Source organism: Rhea pennata, chromosome 2, assembly GCF_028389875.1.
Source record: "Rhea pennata isolate bPtePen1 chromosome 2, bPtePen1.pri, whole genome shotgun sequence".
In the NCBI taxonomy this organism is placed as follows: domain Eukaryota; kingdom Metazoa; phylum Chordata; class Aves; order Rheiformes; family Rheidae; genus Rhea; species Rhea pennata.
In genome coordinates this window covers 35464451-35489063 of record NC_084664.1, presented here as the reverse complement: position 1 = coordinate 35489063, position 24613 = coordinate 35464451, and the positions used below count along the sequence as shown (strand labels likewise).

Below are 24613 nucleotides of genomic sequence, written 5' to 3'. Positions count from 1 at the left end.
GATTGAGAAAGAACCAATCAGTGCTGCTAGATATCCACTTTATGTAGATGAGATGCTACCTGAAGTCATTGGGTTGAAAAGAAGAGCTCGACAGAGATCAAGTGGTTTCAGAGGATACATCTCTTTAAAAGTAGAAACCATGCTGTGTTTTTGACGAGAGACTTTTCCTTGAAATTTGTCTTCCATGATGCCATTTTGCTGTACTGATGATGACAGCCTCTACCTTGTTTTTCCCAAATTTGTTTCGCTAGCGTGTGCCTGTGAGTTGGGCTGCCTGGCCCAGACCCCCTTTGCCAAGCTGGGGTGCCATCCTGCTCTCTGTTCTTCCTTGGAAATGTGCGCTGACAGGGTATTTCGGTGGCAACACCAGAACTGTGCCAGAGGTGCTTTGAAATGCTTGTAAGTGTGCAGACGATCCACATTTTCCTTCTAATCTCTCTTTTCACTGTTTTGTTAATAATTTCATTTAGATCCATATGAAAAGAAACTGTAACCTGCCATTGGGAACGTCTGTTTAATTATGGTATAGAGAGTCCAATGTGCATTCTTTTGAAAGGTCCAAACAGTTTATTATTGCTAATAATTTCTATCATTAGAAATACTAATTGTTGTGTAATATTTTAAATAATCATTAAAAAAATAGCTGCATGGTGCTCTTCAAAAGAAAACAAAACCAGATGGTCAGGAGGATGGTGGTAGATTACAAAGAACATGTACTGTATTTATTAGGTGCTGACTTTTAAAGGAAAATAACTGCATACATTTTGCAAATTACTATGACAATCTGTAAAGTGCCTGTTTTGCATTGAGGGGGAAAAAAAGGATGCTGGTTGTCTGTGAAATGTTGCTGACTGTCTGAATGGAAGAGTGAAATGCACTGGGAAGCTTCTTAGGTGATATCAGCAAAAGTATGCATGAAACTGCCAGCTAGAACACAAATGCTGCATGAAAGTTAATCAAATGAAGGACCACAAATAATTAAATGTATTTTGTATAGTTTAACATTACATAAAATATGAAAAAAGCAGTAAAATTCTGATTCTTTCTGCCTTTTCATATTTATTAAGTTCTCATTGCAAGCATTCTGTTGGCATCTGAGTTTATCTGCTGTATTTTTAAAAGAGAGCAGAAAACACGTTTAAGCTCTCTTTCTACATTGCAAGCTATGGTTGTAGCCTGTTCACTTTGCAATTGGTCTTTGGCATTAACTGAGATGGGACTTCCGTTGATGGCCTTATGTGAAGATGAAGGTGTGAGGTAGAGTTTCCCATTGCTAGCTCTCCGCTGTGACACCTCTGATTTTTGCCTTGTCGTCTTTTGTGGGTATAGTTCACCTCCTTTCCATGTTAATGGAGCAGCGATGCTGAAGATTTATTAGGCACATTTTATGCCGTAGTTCCTTGAATAGTTTAAGTGGGCACGAACGAGTGCTTCCTCTGGGTGCAGCTGTCCTCCCCGCCTGGCCTCCGGCTCCCCGCCTCTGCCTGAGCCCCCGCGGGCGACCTGGCTGAGGGGAACGGGCTCGCTTCAAACCGGTCGTTATTTGCCGGGTTAATTTGAATCTCTCAGCTCTTGAGGCTGGTTTGCTCCACAGCCTCTAATGCGCTAGCGTTAGAGCGCACAGCAGGGAGGTGGCCGGGCTGGGACGGAGCGGCAGGAGAAGGGGGAAAGGCAGGACCCTCTTGTCAGCAGCCTCATTTGATGGTACTTTAACCAGGTCATGGAAATGCACCGTTAGCAGACGTCTCCTGCTCTCTTGAGGAGCATCAAGTTTCTTTAAGCCAGCCGTTCCTGGCTCACAGTTCACCACTCCTCCCTTGCTCTTCAACTGATTTGGTTTCAGTGTCAAAACCCTTACAGCTCTGTTCAAATCCATTTGAAGTCCCGGGCTGTGTTGATGCCTTTCTTGTTTGGAACTGGATGTATCCAGGGCTTTCCTCCCATAACAGGACTGGGGAAAAGGGAGGAGAAAAGAGGGCCAATCCTGCTGTAGTTTAATCTATAAATTTCTTTTTCTTTTGTTTTGGGGTTTTTGGGGGCCCTTATAACTGGGGGAAGATAGGGACATGCAAACAAAATTTGCTCTTGTATGCTAAGTTGCACTTTTTGTTAGGATGCGGAGGCTTTAAAAGTTTTTAAGTGTCCAACTTAATGTTACAGGTTAACTAGAAAAAAAGAGTTTTGTTTGAAGCATAAAAACATATAGCCGTGTTTAGTTTGTTAGGTACTGGAAAATACTGAAATGCTTTGGACATGCATTGCTCTAATGCCTGTTGTCTCAAAAGTAAGTCTTTAAACCTAGAAAACATAGCTGTTCTTTACAAAGACAAGCAAATTCCTCCTTAGCTCTCTTTCTGTTCTGGTGGAGGCGAGAATAACTGTCATTAGTGGGCTTCACTTTTGTGAAATAACCATTGCAAGTTCCTGTTATACAGAAAACAGGAGAGAATACATTCTTCAGTTTCCCTCCACTAAATGACCCATTTAGGTATCTCCAGAGAGCTTTTTAGTCTCACCTGGGAACCCTAAATTGCAAATTCTGATGAATATGTATTTCTCATTTTATAGCTTTTTGACCTTTTTATGCTACATCTAAATGTATGAAGTTTAAGAAGACCAAATAATTCCCTTTATAAATAGTTTTATATTTAATCTGAAATAAATATTAATGGGAAGAACTGTTCCATTGACTGTTCTCCATTATCCCTGAGTTCTGAGGGTGGGTTTTCAGAGGAGCAGTGGGGGAAGGTTGTTTATTATGGATATTATTTGGCAGAAAGTCAAGCAGATTCTACAATTTCATATAAATTATATCTGCTGAAAGTCAGCTAGCTTCAGAACCAACTCTACTTGCTGTACCTTAGCAACCAAGAGCAAAAATCTGTTGCCACATGGAAACGGATTGGGATTCATGACAATACTCTCTACATCCAGCCACAGTCATATTACAGTAGCATTTCATGTATTATACACGGCACCTGTATCTTATTTCTGCTTAAAAAGCCTATCGTTTTGGCAGTGGCAAACAATAGCGAATGCAAAAAATTGAAGGTGGTTGAGTGACAGCCCAAATTGCTGGGTAATTACCTTTCCCTTCCCCCACCCCTCGCTTGGCATGACTAAGCGGTCGGAATAAATGAACATTTATCCTGCAGAAATTGCTGCTTCCTTGGGTTGCAGGTGACGGAGGGTGTGTTGGGAAGGTACAAGGGAGCCTTGTTTCAGGATTCATTTTCAGAGCAGGGCTGGAGCAGAAACTCACTAATTATTTTAGCTCTGTGCTTACTGTTAGCAAATCCAGCAAATCATTTTGAAGAAAAAACACACTGACATCCATTGGTTGCATGAGTTATGATAGTTTCTGTCATTATGGCATTATCATTTTCATGGTTTGTAATGAGAGAAGGAAATCTGTCTAGAAAAAAAATAATTACTTTTTGATCTGTATATGGAGTGGGAGAGAAGCCTGAGGGAAATTAAGCAAATAGCCCGGCTGGATTTTTAGTTTTTTCCTCAGCTATGATATTATTAAAGTTGAATGTTGAGTAGGGAGAGAAAAGCACTTTTGATTGTATTTGAAAGTGAATTTGGATTCAGCTTTATTTGTGATCCTTTAATGTGTGCTGTCTGTGGTGGTTGGAAGGTAGGAACTCTTCCAGCGCGAATACTTGTGAAAGTGCATTTTAGGCTTGGATGCTTAAATGCTTCTTGGAAATCAGTCTGAATGCATAGTTTCCCTTGCAGTCGTATTAGCCTGTTCAGAATGTGTTGGGTAGTTGCTGAAATCCCCCTGCTGGGAACAGAAACAGTCTCATTACCAGGTAGTACCACGTGCATCTCAAAATTTGATGAATTGTTTTCAGGCTGTTTGTATTTAGAGAAAGAAGCCCTGATGTAGCACAGCGCTGAAGCATTTGTTTAATTTTAAGCATACTGAGTAATCCAATTTGGAATGCATAAATGCTTTATTAAAATCTTTAGGGACATAGTGATAGTGCCCTGAAACTATGAATGCTTATTTGCTTGTATTTATACACAGAATGTTTCTGGCACTGCTCCTTGATGTGAAGTTGATTGTGGGCATGTTTGAAAATTAAGCCCTGATCAAACAAACAAATATGTGAGAGTGCATTGTCAGCTGACAACAGATGAAGTTTGATGGCTCATTACAAACTCTTAATGTAGCCTCATGTACAATTTTTGATAACATAACTAGTTAAAAACCTTGTTATTTGAAAAATTTGGAATGTAGTGGAAGCTTAAACAATTTGCTGGAGAGGAAGAGCCCTGTTTCTGTCTTTTCTTGTTTTAAAATTTAAAAATTTAAATTTAATCTCCTATTCCTTTTTATAAACCTTTTACATACTTAATTTAAAAAATCCTTACTTACCTATTTTTTGCCAAAGCTTTCTTTTCTTACTAAATGCACAGCAGTATCAGAATCTCTTGGAAGAGAGGCAAATCATTTAGATCCTGCATTGGAAATTGGTTTGAATTAGTTGCTGGCTGCTACTACTGTACTAAATCCCAGCTGAGAAGAGCACTTGTTGAGTTGGAGCTCTAACCACTGCAGTGTTTTTTTGTTTTTTTTTTCTTTCCTTCTGAGGATAATGATTAAATTGCTGGCAGATGTATGGAGCTTTGCTGATGCTTCTGTGCCCGCACTACTGGCAAAGGCAGGAGTAGCAGCAGTCGTTGGGATGGCTTTGGGAGAAAGCAAAGCACAGGCAACTCAGGGGCAAAGTCATCCTAAATAGAGATGAGGCCAAACCAAAATGCCAAGTCTGAAACCTAGGAGAAAATTCAAGTGTATTTCCAAAGATGAGTGAGGCTGAAAACATGCTCTATAATATCCCTTGATTAGAACATTAAGTCACTTGTAGTAAATGCAGAGGGAATTGCCATGGTGGAGCTAGCTCAATACTCTGCCAAGTAAAGAACCCATAATCTCCCAGGAACGAAATACTTGATGTTTCAGACAAAGACCAAAATGTCCTCATTAGTGCACTTTGCTTGTTGTGTAGTGTAATGTGGGAATTTCTTTCCAAGCTTTTCAAAAATCAGATCACATTCCTACATTAAAATATTACCATCCTTATCTTTGCATGCTTAGCTGAAAATAATGGCTTGGCTTGATTTAAAAAGATTATTCAGTTGAAGCGATACTAATTTAAAACCACATACAGATCTTGCTCACTAGTTAGTAATAAATTAGCTACCCCTTTTAAAAATCTCACTGAAGTATTTGACTCTTTGGCTACAAATCCCATAAGCTGATCTTACGGACTGTCAAGAAGATGTCCATCTAGTTGTTTTCAATTACCTGCTAGTCATTTTATTCTAATCCTCTTATTCTCTTAACATCATTGCTCTGCCTGCATTTCTAGTAATTTTAAATATTACAGTGCAATCCTTTATAATTTTCCTCTATTTTAGACTAATTACCTGTGGCATACAACTAACCAAGTCAGAGCCTAGCAGCCATATTCCAAAATCTTATCCTGTGCCTCTCCTGTCGCACGCAGGTCATCTCCCCAGACTCAGAGATCATCCCCATACCGTGTTTATACTTCATGTTCCTCATCACCCTATGCAAGACATCAGCACCCTCCCCACCTCTTACTTCCAATTCTCTGTATTTCTTCTCTGTGTTTGTATAAACATTTTATTTTGTGTATGTGTGTATGTTATGGGATTTTTTTGATAAGTGCAGCAAATTAAATGCTTCATCCTGACAGCTGATGAGGAACTTTGAAGTTACTAGTATTGCCCTACTTGCCAAAGTTTTATTGCCTGGTGCTTTTGACTTCATATGATGTAATTAATGTCCTCTGATATGTGCTGCTTAAGCAAGACTAGTTACCTTAGTGGTTAAGGCAGTAATCTTTGGAGAGTGGGACGTTTGGACCTCTAGTCCCTGCTCTGTATCTATTTCAAGAAGCCCAAGTGTGAGGGTACCAATTTCTGCTGAAATTAACCCATAAAGAGCAACTACAGGCCAAGATAAAATGTTAGTGGGAAGGTGTTGGGCTCAGAGTACCCACAGGGTGTGCTGATCCTGTTTCGTGGTGTCTCCACTCTTGCTGCGCTGCGCTGGCTCCCTGCTGCCAAACAAGGGAGGTTTGGTTTCTGCCCCCCTCCTCTTTCCTCCTTTCCCATCTTCCCTTCTCCCAAGTGCGTTATCCAGCCCTTTCCCCTTACATAGGCTCTGGAGCTCACCGAACTCTTTGAGAGCCAGTTTAACTTACTGAAATACCATAATGTTTTTTGCGGGGCTCTTTTTACAGATTTTGTTTTACTGCCTCTTTAGTGGCTTAAGTTGGCTCATGGAGGGATCTGGCGGGTGGCGTGAAGCAAGTGGTGGGAGCATGTGCTCGCCTTCTGAGTGAGCCGTCTGGGGAGCAGAGCCGTGTAAAAAATAATCCCGCCAAAGAGCAAGGCTTTCCGCACGGCACGCTCCCTGGGATTGGATGAGCCTGGCGCCGGCACAGGGGAGGAACAGGCAGGTGAGGGGCAGGACGACACCGAGGCCAGCGGGGCTGGTGTCCCCCCGTCCTGCCCATGCTCTTGGTAGCCCTGATTTCCCTGCTGGAATGGGGCAGCGGCTGGGGTGAGAGATTACGGTTCACTCTAGCATCAGGGGAATGAGCTTGCCCACAGTGACGCTGTTACGCCAGCCCCGGAGTTGAGTGAGGAAGGGAGGAAATCAGCTTACGAACTTGGGCTGTGCTGCTGCAATAACTGAGGCTTGCTGAATGTTAGGCTTGGCAACAAGACAAGGGCAGCGTCACCACGAAAGGCTGCTGCAGACAGGGGTGTTAATGACATGCCCGCTAGAAGAAGTGGGAGCTGAAGCAATGTCATGTTCTGGGGACGTATTTGTTGGGTATGGGTGAGGGGAGTGAAGCTCTTGCGTTATAGTATTTCCATACTGAGCCATGGTTACACATGCAATGTGAGACTGTACTAGCAGTTGTGACGAGCACAGAGGTGCAAACAGTGTTGCATACTTCCATGCTTTGTCATCGGTTTCCCTTCTGTTCCTGAAAATACAGGAACAAGAGTATGGGGGTAGGGAGCAGGTGGTGTTACTGAAATATGGATTCTGTAATTCTTACAGCGTGTGAAGGATGATTTTTTTTTTTATGATTACACTGTAGCATGTGTGAATTGGATCCTTCTCAAATACGGAATTAATTAAGTTGCCTGTAATGAGGGTTCACGTGAGCAAGCACCACACAGTCCTCCTGTTGTTCTGCCAGCGCACCTGCACAATTTTTTTCTATTTCAATTCCAGACTTCTTTTAGGCGGTACTTATTTGTGTGTTGTGTGGCTTGTAGTAAGCTAGAAGTTGCCCATAAGCATCAGAATAGACTGTATCTTGTCTTTTAACACTGGCAAGGTATGGAAATACCATGGTAAAGAAATATGGAATAACCTGGCTCCTGTATGGGTTTATGCTGTCTCTATTTGCCTTTCAGAATTGTAGCTCATGGTTAATTTTATAACTAAAACCACAATCTTCGTTGAACATCAGTGAGGTTCTGGCATTTTGTTTTCCCTGCAGTGAAGAGTTATGTCATCCTCCTTTCCACCTCTTCAAACATGAAACCTCTTTAATTTTGTTGAATGATCTCTTATTCTCATGCTACATGAAACAGAGAACAGAAATTCTCCCTTTCCTCTGTGCCGTTCTTTATTTTGTATACCTACATTACGTCCCCTATAACGTCTCCTTTGTAAGGTAAATAGTCACAGCCTTCTCTGTCTCTTCTCATCCTCATCAAAATCCTTTATTGTTCCTGTTACTATTGTTGTATGAATCCCCTCTAACTTTGGATCATCATTTTTGAGATGCCATGACTGGTGCAGCATGTGATGTGCCAGAGATACTGCTCATCTTCATTAGAGCAATATTACCTCCCTGTTACTCACTATGTTATTGCTCACTTATTCTAATACCTGGTTTCTTTTTTTACTACAATTCAGAATTTCATTTATAAGAGTGATCTTCCTTGAGAAGTATTCTGTATCTTTACAGCACTGATAGAGTTTGTTTAAAAAGGTGTAAGAGCCTGTGTAATCATGTTTCTCCAAGACAATCTGCTTTTAATGCTGAGCTCATCTGGATACTGTCCTTTCACCAAACTTTTTAAGGTTTCTCTTGAAATTCTTCACTGTCATTTCTGGTCCTTACTGATCTGAACAATTAATTACGTGTTGTCTACAGTTTGCCACCTTATTACTCATCGTCTTTTCCAGATCTAGAAAAAATGCAGTAAACGATAGGATCAAGTTTAATAAGACTTTTTCCCTGATGTGAAAAAATCTAATTCGGAGACTTTGGTTATACTACTCAGATGTTTGATAAATGATTTTTATTCGGATTCCAATATCTAGGAGACCTACATTGCTACTACTTTTTTGTTGTTGTTTAAAAAAAAGAACAAAACTAAATCTGTACCAAACTCTCTTTCAGACCCTGTCCAGAAGAATTTCAAATCCATATTTGGAAACACCTTCAAACAAGGTACTTGTCAAACTTTAATTTCATTTTAAAAAGCAACATATTAGGAATCTTTTTGTTTTGCTTCAGTCGCTTAACCATAGCTTTGAAGACATTCGTAGAATGTGGCCTACAGTTAAATCCAGTTAACATGTTATAGTTTGTGCATGTAAGAAACTGCTTGTATCTATTACTGAATTCACTAAACTAAATTGTATTAGATCCCAATGCACACTTACTTCAGAGGCATTTAAACTATTGTCAAACAGTTTACCTTAGTTTTGCAGTATTTTAGAGTTTGAGAGCTCTGTTTTTGCATCTCTCAAGACTTTACTGTCTCAGGTTTATTTTATGCTCCTTGAAAGATTCAAAATACAGCAAGCAAAAGAGGTGAAAGCGAAGCTTTCTTTTTCTTTCAAGTGAGTTATTCATATTTCTGATACCTTTGTTGGAACTGTGAGGAAGCATCATTAGAGAAGTTTGAGTTAAATCTGTCAGTAAGGGGTAATATACAGAGTCCAGGTAGAACACACGTGTATGGAAGATGGACTTAAGTCCTGTTTTGAAGGACTCGTTTGCAGCCTTAAGGTGCAAGGTATGAATCAGGCGCGAGGGAGCTCAGAGACGTGGCTGTTCTGAAAGACGGCATCCTTGTGGCAGCGTGCAGGTGAACTGACCTGCAGCTGTCAGAGAATACCTCCACAGTTTGTAAACAGCAAGAAAAAATCATGAAAGAGCATCTCAGTGTGTGTTAGGCTTGTTTAAAACTGTTACAGAATAATGTTTTTTTTTAATTGTATTTCTGGTTTTGCAGTGGTAATACGATCTTTTTGCTTTGGCAGAATAACACTTGTTTTCATTTGACTTTGTCTAGTGCTCAAATGTAAACTGGCAGTAAAAATCTCCATTTTTCTAAGGCAGCAAACCTAGAAGTAGACCAACCCGTGGAGGCATATGCAACCCTGTGATAAGACTGGGTAACATAGACATTGGAGTGCATTTGCTCTGAGACCCTGAGTGTTTGCTTGTTTTTTAGCAGGGGAGAAGGCATTGCTCAGAGGCAGAGAGTGTATAGTGGCAAAATAATTTACTACTTTGGGAATAAATCACTGTTTGTCACAATTTTCAATTTCTCTTTTAATTCAGATATACGGAGAAAGTTCTTCCTGTGCTGGGAGAGCTCTCAGGAATATTTTTACACTACAAGCTTCTGACCTGATTAAAGACAGGGTGTACCTTACTGGAATTTGCAGGTAACTCACGATCGTTCACGTTAATTAACTGGGGTGGGTTTTTGTTTGCATTTGTCTCTGCTCTGATTTGACAGGACAGTAAATGCAAAGGGTGGGGGGTTTTGTCTGTGTTTCCTGAGCATCTAAAATATTTTCTAAAAAAAATTCTTAAAATCTTGTGTATTTTAATATTATTTCTTACGTTATTCTGCCAGTTGTCAGAGCAGAGGCCTGGTTGTATGTCCATTAATTTATTTGGTTATGATTTCATATACAATTATATTTGTATGTTCTTTTGTTGAAATGAGTGCCAAATTCAACCCTGGTCTTAAGCTAAAGAGATGAACTGGACTCCAGGTTTTAGTTACACAGTGCTTTTGCACGTAAGTTACAGAATGTTTTTGTAATGAAATTTATCTGTTTGTGTTACGTTACAGCATATTTGCTTCCCCGATTTTCAATCATGCCAAAGTGCACAAGTGTTTATTATAGCACCATTATTCATATCTGTATATAAGAACAAGCCTGAATTCTGATTTTGATGAATTAAAGAAAGTGGTTTATCAATAATGTGCAAGATGAAGTACATCTTAGAGCAACACTCAAGGTGTTACACTTATATTGTGTAGCTGTACTGCTTGTGCCTACACACAGAAAGGAAATAAAATCCAAAACGTTGAATTTTATTTAGTCTTGCACATCTTTGGATGACTGCATGCAGCACAAATAGATAAAAAATACTATATACTGTAAAATATGCCATGCAAATTAGATATGTAAAGGAACTTCTGATCTAACACTGAATTCCTGTGTTATAACTAGGGATATTCCACTGAGATTTTTCAGAACACTTTATTTCCTGAAATGAACAAGATCACAAAAGCCAGTAATCAGACGACAGGTTTGCTTTGCTGAACAGAGGATTCCCCTTGATCACTTAAAATAACTCCGTATCATTAAATTGCCTGTTAACGGTACCACAGTGTGAGAAATGACGTTTTGCATGTTTTCAGGAGAAGCTGTGTTGGATCAGAACTGGTGGACTGGCTCCTGGAGCACTGCCCTTTTGTTAAGTGCCGATCTACAGCAGTTGGCGTGTGGCAGCTTCTTCTGGATATGGGAATTGTGTTGTCAGGTCAGTGTTGTTAGCACATCTAACATAAGGAAGGTTGTCAGTTTCTTCCCAGATAGGATGAGAGTTATGTTTTTGATGGAAGAGAAAGAAGGGAAAGAAAAAGTGCCGATTGTTTCATTTTTGGTTAAGCAATTTTTTGTTTTACTGTCTACTCCACAGGCTTACCTCAGTGACCTTTCATTACATAAATACGAAAGATGAATCATTTTTTTGAGTCATTTTTCTTCTTTTTGCCTATGCAAATGTAATTGCCTATTGCCAGGTTGCAGGCTGTGTGTGTCTGTTGCCTATTTCTTTCCCCTCAAGTTCCTTTAGGTTTGTCAAAAGAGAGCAGCTCAGCTCTTCCATCGTTGCAGATCCTGGATTTACCAGATGACTTCTCTAGCAATTACTGATTTCCCCTTTCTTTGTATTTTTCATAATTTTCGAATACAGTGGATTGAGAGAGGAATTCAGCTCTTTTAGAGTGTTGTGATGCCAGATTCTCCCCAGTTGTCCTCTCCTTCCTCCCAAAATGTAGGGATTCGGTTCTGACTATGCGATTGGTGGTCATTACATTGGTAACCAACCTCTAGACTTCTGTTGTAGCTGGGGCTACATAGGTAGCTTAACTCAATGCATCTCCAGCCCTGAGGACTGTGCTAGGCACTTACCTTTCCTCCTTGCAAAAAAGGTGAGGTGTTATGGCAAACTCCTACTTAGGTAAGGGGACACTGAGCATACTTAGAAGTACTGACCATTACTGAACTTTGTTCACCAAAGCCTGTAACAGATTAGATACTAATGAAGATTGAGGCTCAGAAATCTGACAAGTGAAGGATTTTTTCTTTTCCAGCCATATCCCCTAATTCCAAACTCTTCTGTTGATGAAATACTCAGCAATTTTAGTGCTTGACTCTCAGGAGCCTGGAGATCTTCACACTGAGGTTTTTGGGTTGCACTGATAGAGTTAATACTAGAGGATAGGATTGCTTCTGGGCTGAGCTTGTGATCCCTTTGCCCTTTATGGTAGTGCAATTTAGGATTAAGGTCACGTGCAATACAGAATGCAATAGGAACAAAGAGCTCTTACATAGCAAAGGGCAAAAGGATATCTAATGTTATTTTTTTCAAACAGTGGACAGACAGCTGTATTTTCAAGACACTCATGCTTTCTACCAGTTCTCAGCGGATGAATGTAACTACCTTTTCTGTGAATTTGAGAGAGATGAAGGATGGAAGAATGGTGTAAAGCTCCTGCTTCAACTACTGCCATTATCTCCTCCCAGAATTGACATGTGCAATCTGTAAGTGTGTATATACATCTCTTTTCAATTTTTGATGACTGTTCTGTAAGTCACTGGCTTATAATGACATTGTTTTCCTCAAGCCACTGTGCAAATGAGGAAGTTTTCTCTCCAGTGTTGGCAGACTTTGTAGGGATGAACTCTTCTATGATATACATGGCAGTTAACATCTGGGAAAGTCAGTGTTGCTAGATGAACTGGGACGCTTATCTTGAGGTTCTCAGAATATTGTGGTTCTTATGCAAGCTCTGACTTTAGGTTGCTGTATTACCAGGGCAAGTTGTTTCACTTTTTTTGTCTCCTCTTACATTTGGAGATTTGACATGAATTTGGCAGTAGGCATGCTGTGGAGCTGATTGACTAGCAGGTCAAATGCCTGTGTCCCGGGTCAGGATCAGCTATCAGGCACATGTAGAGGATGGCTAGGAATATGGTGGCTTTAGTTGTCTGATTTGTGTTTGTTGCTGCACATTTTTCAGAGCTCTGTAGTTTTAAATTATTATTCTTTTTACAGACTTTGCCATTTAAGAGCTTCCTTTCCTGTATGTCTCCTCTTCTGCCTGACTGTTGGATGTTAACATCCCCTCTGTGCTGATCCAGCTGTGCTCTAAACTTGGTCTGTTTAGCAGCTAGAAAGAAACCATAGTTATTTGTGCCACAGTGGGAGGCTAAAATACAGGAAAAAGATGTCAGTGAGAGGTATGGAGGCTAATGACCCCTCATGCCCTCATAAATCTTCAGGGGCTGGCCAGTACAGAAAAGATGGGTTGAAGTCTTTTGTTGTTCCTAGCATGATGAAGTCTCAAACCCAGTATTTATATTGCTGAGAATTATTACTCTTGCAGTAATAGGATTTATCCTCTTTGATGTCAAAGACAAACTTTTTTCTATAAGGACTTTCCTTCTCTACTTCTAAATTTTAAAAACATATTCTCTCAAGTAATGGAAATGGAAATGCCTAATGGAAATACTTCAAATGAATACACAGCCCAAAGTCTCTGTAAGATGTTCCCAGTTTCTTAAATTCAGACATTCAGTCTGACTTTTAGAGGTGCTGAACTGGTTGAAAATTTCTCAGTAATTTCTCTGCGTAACTTAGTCCAGAAACTTGATCCCTTCCCCTGTTGTTGAGCACATTCAGCAAGCAGAAGTTGGCAGTTCTGGAGTGTGGATTCTCTTGAGGACACATTTATTTGGTCAGCTTGACTGACTGTAGCCAAATGGCAAGGATTCGTGATTGATTTGAGCAGGGGTCTAGAGTGTGATTTCCTAAGTAGATGATGCATATCTTTGACTTTTTGAAAATAAAAATACTTGTATCCCAACCTACTCTGATGCTGAGCACTTTGATTCTTCCTTAAATATCATGAAGATTCCATCTTGATTTCAGTGGGAATTACAGTTTTTGTCATTATCATTGCAAATCAGGCCACTTCTCATGGTACATGGCTACTCATGCAAAGGCCTTGAACCAAAAAGTCTGACTAGATAGGTCATATAGAGGTGCTATGTGAAGGATGATGGGTAGGAGAGTGTGCTGAAGACCTTTCAGGTTTGAGTTAAAAATGTGTCCTACACACTGACCTTGGCCAGAGAGTACCACTAGTAGTCTACTATGCTGTTATATTATTCCAGTGCAACTGTCATTTCTAGTGCAGGATGTTCCCTGTTGCATGAATTGAACAATTATTCATTAATGTATATTTCCACCTCCTTCCTGCTTACATTATTCAAATTTTAGTTGAAGTTGGATTTCTTTTGGGAGCATTGCCACCAAAGAATTACTTTCTGGAGGCTTTCTCTGTCACATTGTGAGGGTGCTTTTTTCTTTTAGTGTATGTGGAAGGAATAAAATTTTAAATAATTGTGCAGCCTCTAGGGTGAGGGATCTTAAAGGAAAAAGAGGCTTTTCTAGTTTCAAAATTCTCCATGCTTGATGTGAATAATAAACTGCTAAAACACAGTCTGAAGGGGAAATAGATGTGATGAAGTGATTGCTGAAGTTACTGACCAAGCTAAACCCATATATTCTTTTTCATGAGGAAGAAAGAGGCAATGCTGAAAACTCTCTCTTAGAGTGAAAATTTGTCTTTTCTCAAATAAAGATATGAACTGTACTTCCTTACAGAAGATTAGTATTTCTTGTACTATAATACTTCTGTATTCATTTTTACATCTTTACATCAATTTTTCTGATAGTCTGTATGTTTTTATGGATTCTGTATGTACATATGGATAGAGAAATTCTTACTTTCTTAATTCATGAGATTCCCTGCTTTGATGAAATCAGAAGAAACTATCTGCTTGTGCATTGGCAGGCCATGCTGGGCATCCCAGGTGCATCCTTACCAGACCAGCTCTGCCTCCTCTGTGGCTAGAAGGAGGTCTTGCATGTGCACAGCCTCCTGGGCCCATCAGTGGGTCTCTGGGCAGTATCATGGATCTGCCCTTCGAGAGGCAGCCGGCAGATTCGTGTAAACAGCAGCTGCTCTGGGGACTTCCTTCAGCAGGTCTTCTAGAAATGAGCAGGTCCCTATTCTATTAAATAAGCAGGGCAGCATCTTGACTTGCCATATACATTTTTAGCAGATTTGTACTTGTTTGTTTCTTGGGATTGGCTTCTGAGCTACACTGATCTTGGTGATACTGGAATAAACCCAGGCATTCAAAATTCTCAGCAGATGCCTATATAGTAAAGATCAAATCCTGGCATTTGGTGTGTGTAAATAAGCAATGCGTGTATAACATCTTCTCTAGAAATAGCTTCTCAGAAGCTACTGGAAAGCCTGTTTCTGGTAATATCAGCAACCTCATATTTTGTTTCGCTGTATATATTTATATACAAGTTAGTGTGCACTTATTTATAAGGGAAACCAAATAATACTACAGTAAGTTTTATATTCAAAATGATGTTCTGAAGGCAGAGATGTGCTTGCAGTTCCTGAAGAAATGTTCCCTATCCTGGACTTTGACCTTCCATTAAACACAGCCTTTCCCATGTAGTACTGAGTGGAAATCTACCATGGAAAACAAGATAGGACTGAAGGGTTTTCCCAGCTCATACTAAATTGAAGGTTAGGTTGTGGGTTAAAGGAGGTGGAATTGATGCAGTGGCCTCTTGAGGTCATGAAATACTCTGCGTTAATCACAGCCAAATTCTACATGGATAGAAAAGGAGTATTGCATTAGCCTAGGAACAAAAGATTTGTATTCAGAGCTCTGCCATGGACTTCCTTACAACCTTGGGCAGTCGCTTAGGCTCTCATCCAGTGCCTTTTGAATTCTTTTCCAGTGACTGCAATGGCATTGTATCAGACTTCTAATCTTTATGTGCTTCTATTTCCTGCTGTGCAAATGGGGGTGTTTATAATAACACCTAACTCCCAGGGTGCACACGAGACTCAGTGGACATTGGTAGAGCACACTGAGTGCCTTCGACTGCTGGAATGTATCCCACTTTTTTTTTTCTGTGGTTATTGGAAGGGAGGTTAACACGAAACAAGTGTTTTTTTTTTCTTTTGATAATATTTTCTTTTTCTTTTCTTTTCAGAAATGTTACGCTGTATTCTGCATCTTCTATACCCAAATAATCGTTTCACTGATTACTGAAAACTAGCCCCTCTTAAAAATAAATTGCTTTTAATGTGAATATCCAGGATTGGATGTTCATTTAGTTAGTGCCTTTTGGACTGCCCAAAAAGCTTTTGCTGAAAGCAGATGGCTCTCAGATACCCTTGGGTCTTTTACTTGGGCTGTGGGTGGCTTGAGAAGCCAGCGCAGGGGCAGATGCGGTGGCCGTGCCGACGTCCCGGTCGGGCAGGGGCCGGAGGGGCCGCGCCGGCGGCTCCTCGGGCAGCTGCTGGGGAGGCAGCGCGGGTGCTTCGGGAGGTGTGCGCTCCCAACTGTGTGCGACCCGGGCAGGTCGAGGTGGGACCCCCTGCATCTCGCTCTGCTTAGCATGCAGATGGACCGCTGGCTCTATAGCAGCTAGACTTGGCCTGGGTTTTGTATCTGCTGTCGAGTACCAGCCCTGCGAGGCCTTGGCTGGCTCCTTTGGAAAGATGTTCTGCTCCTCTGTATCCATTCTATCTTATTTTTTCTATTAATTTTCTGTTAGCTTCGGTATCATAATGCCCTCTTCGTCTCTGATGCTGGAGAGATGACTATAATCATTAGTTCGTTAATATTTTCATAAGCATTTGATGCTTATATGTGGATGAATATTGGGAGTTTGAAGTGAATATTGAAGTGATAAAAATCTGGGATGGAAATAGCTGTGCTATATGCTGTTCTGGGTTTATAGATTGGATCTGTAGCTGTGTCTGCTGAGCTGCTATCTTTTGGCCTCCAATTAAAAAAAAAATGTTATCCTGGTTCTGAGAGATCAGAACAGATCAGATGTGTGAGAACATAGGCATCTGAAGAGATCAGTTATTTTAATCTCATTTCAAATTATAAAGAAAAGATTGAATAAATCAGTCTTGGTAAATGCAACTCTGTTCATTTAGTTCCTTTGGCTGTTTATAACACTTAAAACATTGAATCACATTTTTCTCTGAAAAAAAGAAAAGTCAGACATGAAAATAATTATGATTTCAAATGCGAATTACCGTTTTGGTCTGAATGTGCTTGCCCTACAATGAAGGCATGTGTCATCTTATGCTTTCTGACCTTAATTTTTTAATTAGAGGAAGAAATTTTTGGACGTGGCATGTGAGAACCACAATATACCAGCTGTATATTCCAGACATGTTGTGTGCTGTCTCCCTAAACACATCAAAGCATATGAGCAATTAAATAATTTACTCAAAGATAGAAGCCTCTGCTGGTACCTGGGATTTGTTTATCACAACAGCTGCAGTTTTGCGTATCTGCTCAGGTTGCTGGCCTGCCACACTTCTTGAAAAGGTTGAAAAGGGAAGATCTCAGGAGATTTTTCTTCTTCCCATTTGAAAAATCCTATCATACTTGTATCTTTCTTCTAATGATCAATAAACCTTCCAAAGCGCTCACAGTGTTTGTAGTGGGAATTAAACTGTTCAACAGAAAAATACAGTTCTACTCTTTACTGTCCACAGCAACTTTTGTGTGTTTTTTTTTCCATATGGGTTGGGGTCCTGTGATAGTTTCTAGAAAGGTTCTTCCTACACTTCCCCGTTTTTGCAAAGGCATATAAAATCACTGTCTTGTGAGTTAGAGTTAGTGTAACCTGATAGTATTCTTAGTACTTAGTTTAGTTTGCTAATTTATGGCTTGTATCCATATATTCATTTCATTTTCATGTTTTCTTTTAAATATCAAAATTCACGTGTCCCATAATGATTTTAATGTTGTCTGCTTTTATCTACATGAGCATACAGTCTATAAAAGGTGTTGTGCCACACCAGCAGAGCTGGGTAGTGGGCAGATGGAAAACTTTGCTCTGTTGATGGGAATGTATTTTTAGCAGAGAAAAATATGCATTCTAATGTACAACTTAGAGTTAGCAGGTCCTGCATTCTTCAGTTCTTCATCATATTTTATAGCTGAAGAATTGTCCTCACTATTTTACATCGATCCAATCAAAAGAGGTCTTGACAGCAAGGAACAAAGGGTGTACTCTATTGTTACTGACACAATTAATTATTGTCATGCTGCAGTCATCTTTTTGATGCAGAATTTCAAAAATCCTTTTACTTCAGTGCCTGTGGCCATATGGTTCTTTGCTTTTCAGGAATCAAAAGATGTTGGACAAGAATGACAGAAATAATGTTTTTATTTTTTTATTTTTAAGGCCTGATCAAAAAATAGAAGATAGAGCAGAAACGAATGCTGAAATTCTTGCTCGCCTCACTTCTGCGGTAAGGTCACTGCATCAAAGTTGTTACTGATCCTATTTGAAATATTACTGTGTTTTGTATCCTATCAAATAAAAGAGCTAAGTCTCAGTGAAGCAGGTGTTTGTAATACAAACTACATTTTTTTTTCTCTGAAAGGAGGAAGCTTTACTGGTATCCTGCTGTGCAGTTCCACAACTATTTAAATAAATAATTTGTAACCCATGCTATCCATGGCCCAGAGAATACCAATTTGGATAATCACAGTGATTTTTTGCCGGCTAGTACACACTCGGTCAAGGAAACCTCAGTGTCAGCACAAGGTTGGGTAAGGGGCAAAGGGAGAGAAGGAGCCTCAGCAGCCCTGGCTGAGGTTGTTAGCTTCTAAGGAGTTGCACCTGGGAAACCTCAGTATCTGGCTTCCCTACTACATATAGCCTCAGTAAACTACATCAAAAGCGATGACAGCTTATCCTATTTGTGCTGGAATTTGGTACATCTTGTTCATCTTGTTGTAAGATCACTGTTCTAAGAGACAGGTGGGACTACTGAAGGTTAAGCTAGACTGACTTGTTCTGACATGATTAATGACCTGGAGGATGGGATGAAGTGCCTGCTCCACAAGCCTGCAGGTGATACAAAGCTGGGAGGAGTGGCTGATACACCAGAGGGTTGCACTACCATTCGGAGGGACCTGGAGACAGGCTGGAGAAATGGGCAGAGAGAAATCTCGTAGAGTTTGACAAATGGCAATGCAAAGTCCTACCCCTGGAGAAGAATAACACCGTTCACCAGCACATGCTGGGGGCCAACCAGCTGGAGAGCAGCTTTGCAGAGAAGGCCCTCCCTGGGGGTCCTGGTAGGCAACATGAGCCAGCAATGTGCCCTTATGGCAAAGAAGGCCAACAGCCTCTTGGGCTGTAGTAGGCAGAGTGTCTCCAGCAGGTTAAGGGAAGTGATCCTTTCCCTCTACTCAGCCCTGGTGAGGCCACATCTGCAGGGCTATGTCCAGATCTGGGCTCCCCAGTACAAGAGAAACATGGACCTACAAGAGCAAGGGGAGCGAAGGGCCACGGAGATGATGGATGGATTGGAGCACCTCTCATACGAGGAGAGGCTGAGAGAGCTGCAATTATTTAGCCTGGAGAGGAGAAGGCTTGAGGGGGATCTTATCAATGTGTATAGATATCTGATGGGAGGGTGTAAAGGAGATGGAGCCAGGCACTTCTCAGTGGTGCCCACAGACAGGACAAGAGGCAATGGGCACAAACTGAAACACAGGAAGTTCTGTTTGAACAGTAAGAAATCACTGTTTTATTGTGAGTGTGGCTGAGCACTGGAACAGGTTTCCCTGAAAGGTTGTGGAATCAGCATCTGTGGAGACATTCACAACCCGTCTGGGCACAGATACCTGCTGTAGGTGACCCTGCTTTGAGCTGGGAGGTTGGCCTGGGTGATCTGCAGAGATCTCTGCCAACTACAGCTGGTCTGTGGGTCTGTGAACGCTTCCCTCCAAATGATGGTGTAAGCAAAACATGAAATTAGTGCTCGATCCCTTCTGAGTACTTGAGAAGGTACCACTTTCAGAGGTGAAAGTGAATCAAGCAGGGTGAAGAAATTGTCATGATAAAGGCATGAAGATAAGAGCTATTTAAGTAAAATGAATAAAGTACTATTTGGAGCTTGCTGAAAAATGGGATGAAAAGAAAGTTTGTGCTAAAATCTGTAAGCCATTTTTGTTTCATGGCTTTGGAAAGATAGTGTTTCTGTATGTTCTACACTTTATGCAAAAATAATTTAAAATGTCTGATGTTATAAAACTTTGTGTTTATGAATTGTTTTTTATTTTCTGTTTTCTCTGTATTCATTCCTTGTTTTTCTACTTTTTTTCTGACACTGAAAACAAAAGTAGTGAGAACTCAAAACCTAGACTTGCTCCATTCTTAATTTCTTTGAGAGAAAAAATACAAAAACATAAACTACTTTTTGTAAATTAGTATATTTTCAAAACACCACAAACCCACCAGCCTGATAGAACATTGCAGTATCCCTCTAAAGCTTCCTCCCTAAAAACTAGAACAAGAATGTTTTTTTCATCAGTTAAGAAAAAGGAAGAACTTAACAAATTGATGTGCTGAGTTTGAGAACTGAACCTAACTGTTGCTAAATACACTTGAGTAAAATGCTTATCCCTAAGCACGCGAGTAATTGTCACTGAGTTCATAGTGCTTCACATCTATTTTGTGGGGTCAAACGTTTGAACTATATCATTAGGATTCCAACAGCAGGGGACATGGACTTTTTTTTTTTTTTTTTTAATGAACAATTTTACAGCTGTAAAGAAAAATTAGTCCGTTGCGTTTCCAGACGGTCTGAGACCCATCCATATTCGTGGCCAAGTCAAAAAGACTGATCTTTGCTCCTGTGTTTTCTTCTTTTTCACAAAATTGTAATTGGCCTTTGTTACCACAGAGATATATTCAAGCTCTCTGTAACGATTTTCTAGTCTAACCCTACAGAAAAAAAATCCTAGCTCAGAGCAAAGTCCTTCAAATATTAATACCTGTAAGTGAACTTCGCCCTCTAAGAAAAACTGGAATATAATCAGAAAACACTCTTTTCTGCTGTCCAGCACAGTGCGTTTCTATTACTTTTTTGCCAACCTTTACTTGCTTTCTGGGAAGAACTGTGCTCAATAATTTTAAGTCAGAATAGCTAATAATTAATACAATATGGAACATTACATTTTAAGCTGCTTAAATCTCCTTTCTTAATCTTCATGTCCATTATTTTCTGAAAAAGTTACTAGTAAACTTATAATCAGTTTGGATATACAGAAAAAAATATAGTATGGGCCAAAAACTTTGCCTTATCTTTGCAGCTTTCCTTGGGTCTTTGTTTTGGGAAAAGTAGACAGTGCATTAGAAAACTCAAGCAACCGTTCTTGACAGCAACCCTCTGCCCACCCCCCAAGGAGTTAAAGTGCTTTGAATTATTTAAAATTATTTGTAGTAATTTCTAATAACACTAGTATGATGCTGGAAGTGGAGTTGTAAATATGCAATCATTCTGCATAACAGTAATAGGGAGTTATACACTGTAGGTGAATTAGAGCTTGCATTCAGCTGTACTCCGGATGTTTCTGGACCAGAGACTTCTCTTATAAAACAGAGCTCAGCAGAAGAAAAAACAAAATAGTAAATGCAAGCTTGCTAATAAAATGCAGTTTTAGTCATCCTAAGATTTGACATTATTTGTACTGTGTTTATAAATAGTAATGATTGCTTCAAGTAAACTTTATTTTAAGCAGGGGATGGATTCATAAAACTACTCAGAGTGATATGCTCGACCCCTTTATCTCCATACAGTAGTTTGGGATATAAAATACTAAGAGTTTATGGGGAGTCTTTATCTCCCTAAGATATTTGAACCCTTACCGTGCACTGTTCAGCAAAGTGCTGGACTCAGCGGGGTGAAGGTTCTCTTTTTTTTTTTTCTTTTTTCTTTTTTTCTTTTTTTTTATGCTGTTAACTTTAGAATTTTTATTGGAAAGAAGAATCATGAGATCTAGAAACCAAATGGGATGGTGTTAGCCATGACTGGAGATTTGTTCCCACTTTCTTGCATCTGTATATTTATGTATTTTATACAGAAGCAAACCACTGTTACTTGAAGAATTCATAGTTCAGGTATTCTTCAGATACTTTGAAGAGTTGAATTTCAGAATTTTTTTCATTTTTTCAAAAGTGAAAAACTATCTCCAACCCAGCACTAAATCAGTCGGAGATTAGATTTGACTCATGAGTTTCTAGAGATGGAGGTTTAAATCCCGTTGGGGAACAGGAGAAAGCAGCCTACTGATACTTCCACCACCTCTTCTACTTTCCTTTTTGCTTTCCTTATAAGGGAAGAAAGCCTTCTCAGTCAGGTCAGAAGGATTTTCTTTTTTTGGGGATAAAATTCTCAAATTTGAAAACCTAAACTGATTGTGAAGATCTAACCCAAGTAACAATAGGGGAATCTGCATACCTCAAATGTAAATCACTGCTTTAGTGTCTGAAAGTGCAAGAAAAACTGTAAGCCTGAATGCACATAAGGTCTAATTATATATTTCTGTATCTCTGTAAGAGCTTTTGCTGTTGCAAAAGGTAGGACTCGACTCACCTAAGTATAAGTGGCCAGATGACAGACATCTTCATCTGAGCTAATTCCTGTGGGCACTTTTCATAGTCAGTGAGTAGCAGTGGGCACTTCTAAGATGTTGAATGTAGGAAGTTTTGGATAGACTTTAGAGAAAAAGGCTCCATTGGTGAGGTACTTATTTGCTATAAAGAGACTATAGAGTAGCTAGCACAGACACAGGCATTTGTGCAAGTTTGGTAAATTCCTCCCTTTACATTTTTTTTCTTTATTGTAGTCTGACTTTCTTTGTAGGCCTTTCTCTTATTACTTATTCTCTATGTTTGCTTGTTCCCAGGTGTTGTTTCTTTTGTACAGTTATACTTTTTATATTCCCTGCACAATTTGTATTTTTTTTTTAACAATTTAGCCAGTCTAGAATAAATTACTTAGAGAAGTGAACACTTGGTTTTAAACAACAGCGATGGAGATAATAGTGATAGCTGCCGTGAATGATGCCAACTTAGTAGGGCAGTAGGGAATGACTGCGGAGGATTTTTTCTCATCCTAATTTGTACATAATATATAGAATACATCCCTTTTAAGAACACAGCCTGATACAAAAGATGAGAAATTAACTTGATGGGGTCTCGTTTTATATTTACACTCTATTCTATGATGGAAGAAGCAGAATCTGTCAAAATAACTGAATGTAGCCTATCAAATCCTGTGCTCATATCCTCCAGTACAGGGAAGCACTGACAAGGCTGCCAAACTTAATTTTGTAAAGGGAACTGACATGCAAGCAGTGTAAAGTGCTATTTGAAAATGCGTTTGCATGGGATAATCTTTTTAGTTATGAATTCTTAAGAAAATGTAATGATCACTTCTGGGTTTAAGGAAATGTTTCAAGGCTGCTGTGCGTCCTGTATGGGGTCTCAAAAAACAGCTCTGTAGTCCATGTTCTGTTGCAGTGTCTGCTAAAACCAGAGCACTGTGGAATGGCTACGAGTTTCTGCTGCAAGGCTCTTGCATCACTTTGCGAGGGAACGGAATAGAGTATCATGATGTTTATGCAGTATATCTGGGAAATACAGTTTCCCAGTCCTTTGGGAAGTCACCCAGTGCTGCCATTGTTTGGGGCCCATAAAACTGTCATTACTTGAGATATAAAAATGTGAATTAAACTGATTTTTTCAGATTCTCAGAGCTCTGCTGTTTAGAGCTTCCTGTAACAGGATTTTGCTTTGAGATTGTGTAGGGATTGCCACTTTGTCCATAGATCTGAAGTCGTATTTGGCTCATTAACATCTAGAATACTGCTTCATAAAGGAATACTCAAGGCAAAAAAAAAAAAAAAAGAAAAAGGGGAGGGGGAAGTAGAGGTGGTATGTGTTGCCTACTAGATGCAAAACTATGCCTTCTGTGATAAAATGATCAGATTCATGAACTACAGGAGAGCAGTAGATGTCATTTACCTTTACTTCAGGAAGGTTTTCCATACCATCTCCTCTAATATTCTTGTACTAAAGTTAGATCATGACAGTCTGGATGTATACACAACCAGATGAGTGAAAAAAAAATGGTTGGACTGTTGGACTCAGAGGACAGTGGTTAATGAGCATAGGTAATCCACTTGCTGCTGGCTCTACTGTACCTAGAGGCCAGTAGCAAGTGGATTACCACAGGGTCTGTCCTGGAGCCTCTCCTGTTTAACATCCTTATCAATGACCTGGATGAGACGACTATGCTACTTACTTCTCTTGTTTCCAGATGAAACCAAGCTGAGTAGTGCAGTCCATATGCTGGAGGATAGAATAACCCAGACAGGCTGGAGGAATTGGCCAACGGGAACCTCATGAAATTTAGTGCAGACAAATGCTGACTGGGATGGACTAATGTAATGATCCAAGCTGGAGACTGCCTGGCTGGGGAGCAGCTCTGCAGAAAAGGATCTGGAGATCCTGGTGCACACAAGCTGAGCATGAGCCAGCAATGTGCCATCGCAGCAAAGAAAGACAACTGCGTTACATTATCTAGGCTCTATAATCAGGGCTATGTTAACAGGAGCGTAGCTAGTAAAATGATGGAAGGGATTGTTCCCTTTTACATGGCGCTTGTTAGACAACATCTAGAATCCTGCACCCAGTTTTGGACCTCCAGTATAAGAAAGACATTGATAAAACTGCAACGAGTTCAGCAGAAGGCCACCAAGGTGGCTGGAGGCTGGAGCACTTGCCCTGTGAGGAGAGGCTGAGGGACTTGTTCAGCCTGCAGAAGAGGCAGCTTTGGGGGGACCTAACAACAGCTTGGCAGTACCTACAAGTAGCTTACTGGGAGGCTGGAGCCAGGCTCTTCACAGTTGTGCATGACAGGGGGTGAGAGGCAACAGACATAAGTTGAAACAAGGGAGGTTCAGACTGGGCATTAGGAAAAACTTTCTCACTACAAGGACATGCTAGCAGCGGGACAGGCTGTCCAGAGAGGTTGCATCCAGTCTGCATTTTTGGAGGTTTTC

General features: G+C 40.1%; 1 protein-coding gene across 3 annotated transcripts in view; it reads left to right on the top strand.

The window, feature by feature from the left end:
* The window catches only part of RAPGEF5 (Rap guanine nucleotide exchange factor 5), a 167480-nt gene that overhangs the window by 21854 nt on the left and 121013 nt on the right, over window positions 1-24613 (top strand). For all 3 annotated transcript variants that reach the window (XM_062569216.1, XM_062569215.1, XM_062569214.1), the window contains exons 2-6: window positions 8481-8531; window positions 9654-9760; window positions 10753-10874; window positions 11992-12160; window positions 17934-18000. In XM_062569216.1, the coding sequence (XP_062425200.1) occupies window positions 8481-8531; window positions 9654-9760; window positions 10753-10874; window positions 11992-12160; window positions 17934-18000 (516 nt within the window). The remainder of the gene's footprint in view (window positions 1-8480; window positions 8532-9653; window positions 9761-10752; window positions 10875-11991; window positions 12161-17933; window positions 18001-24613) is intronic.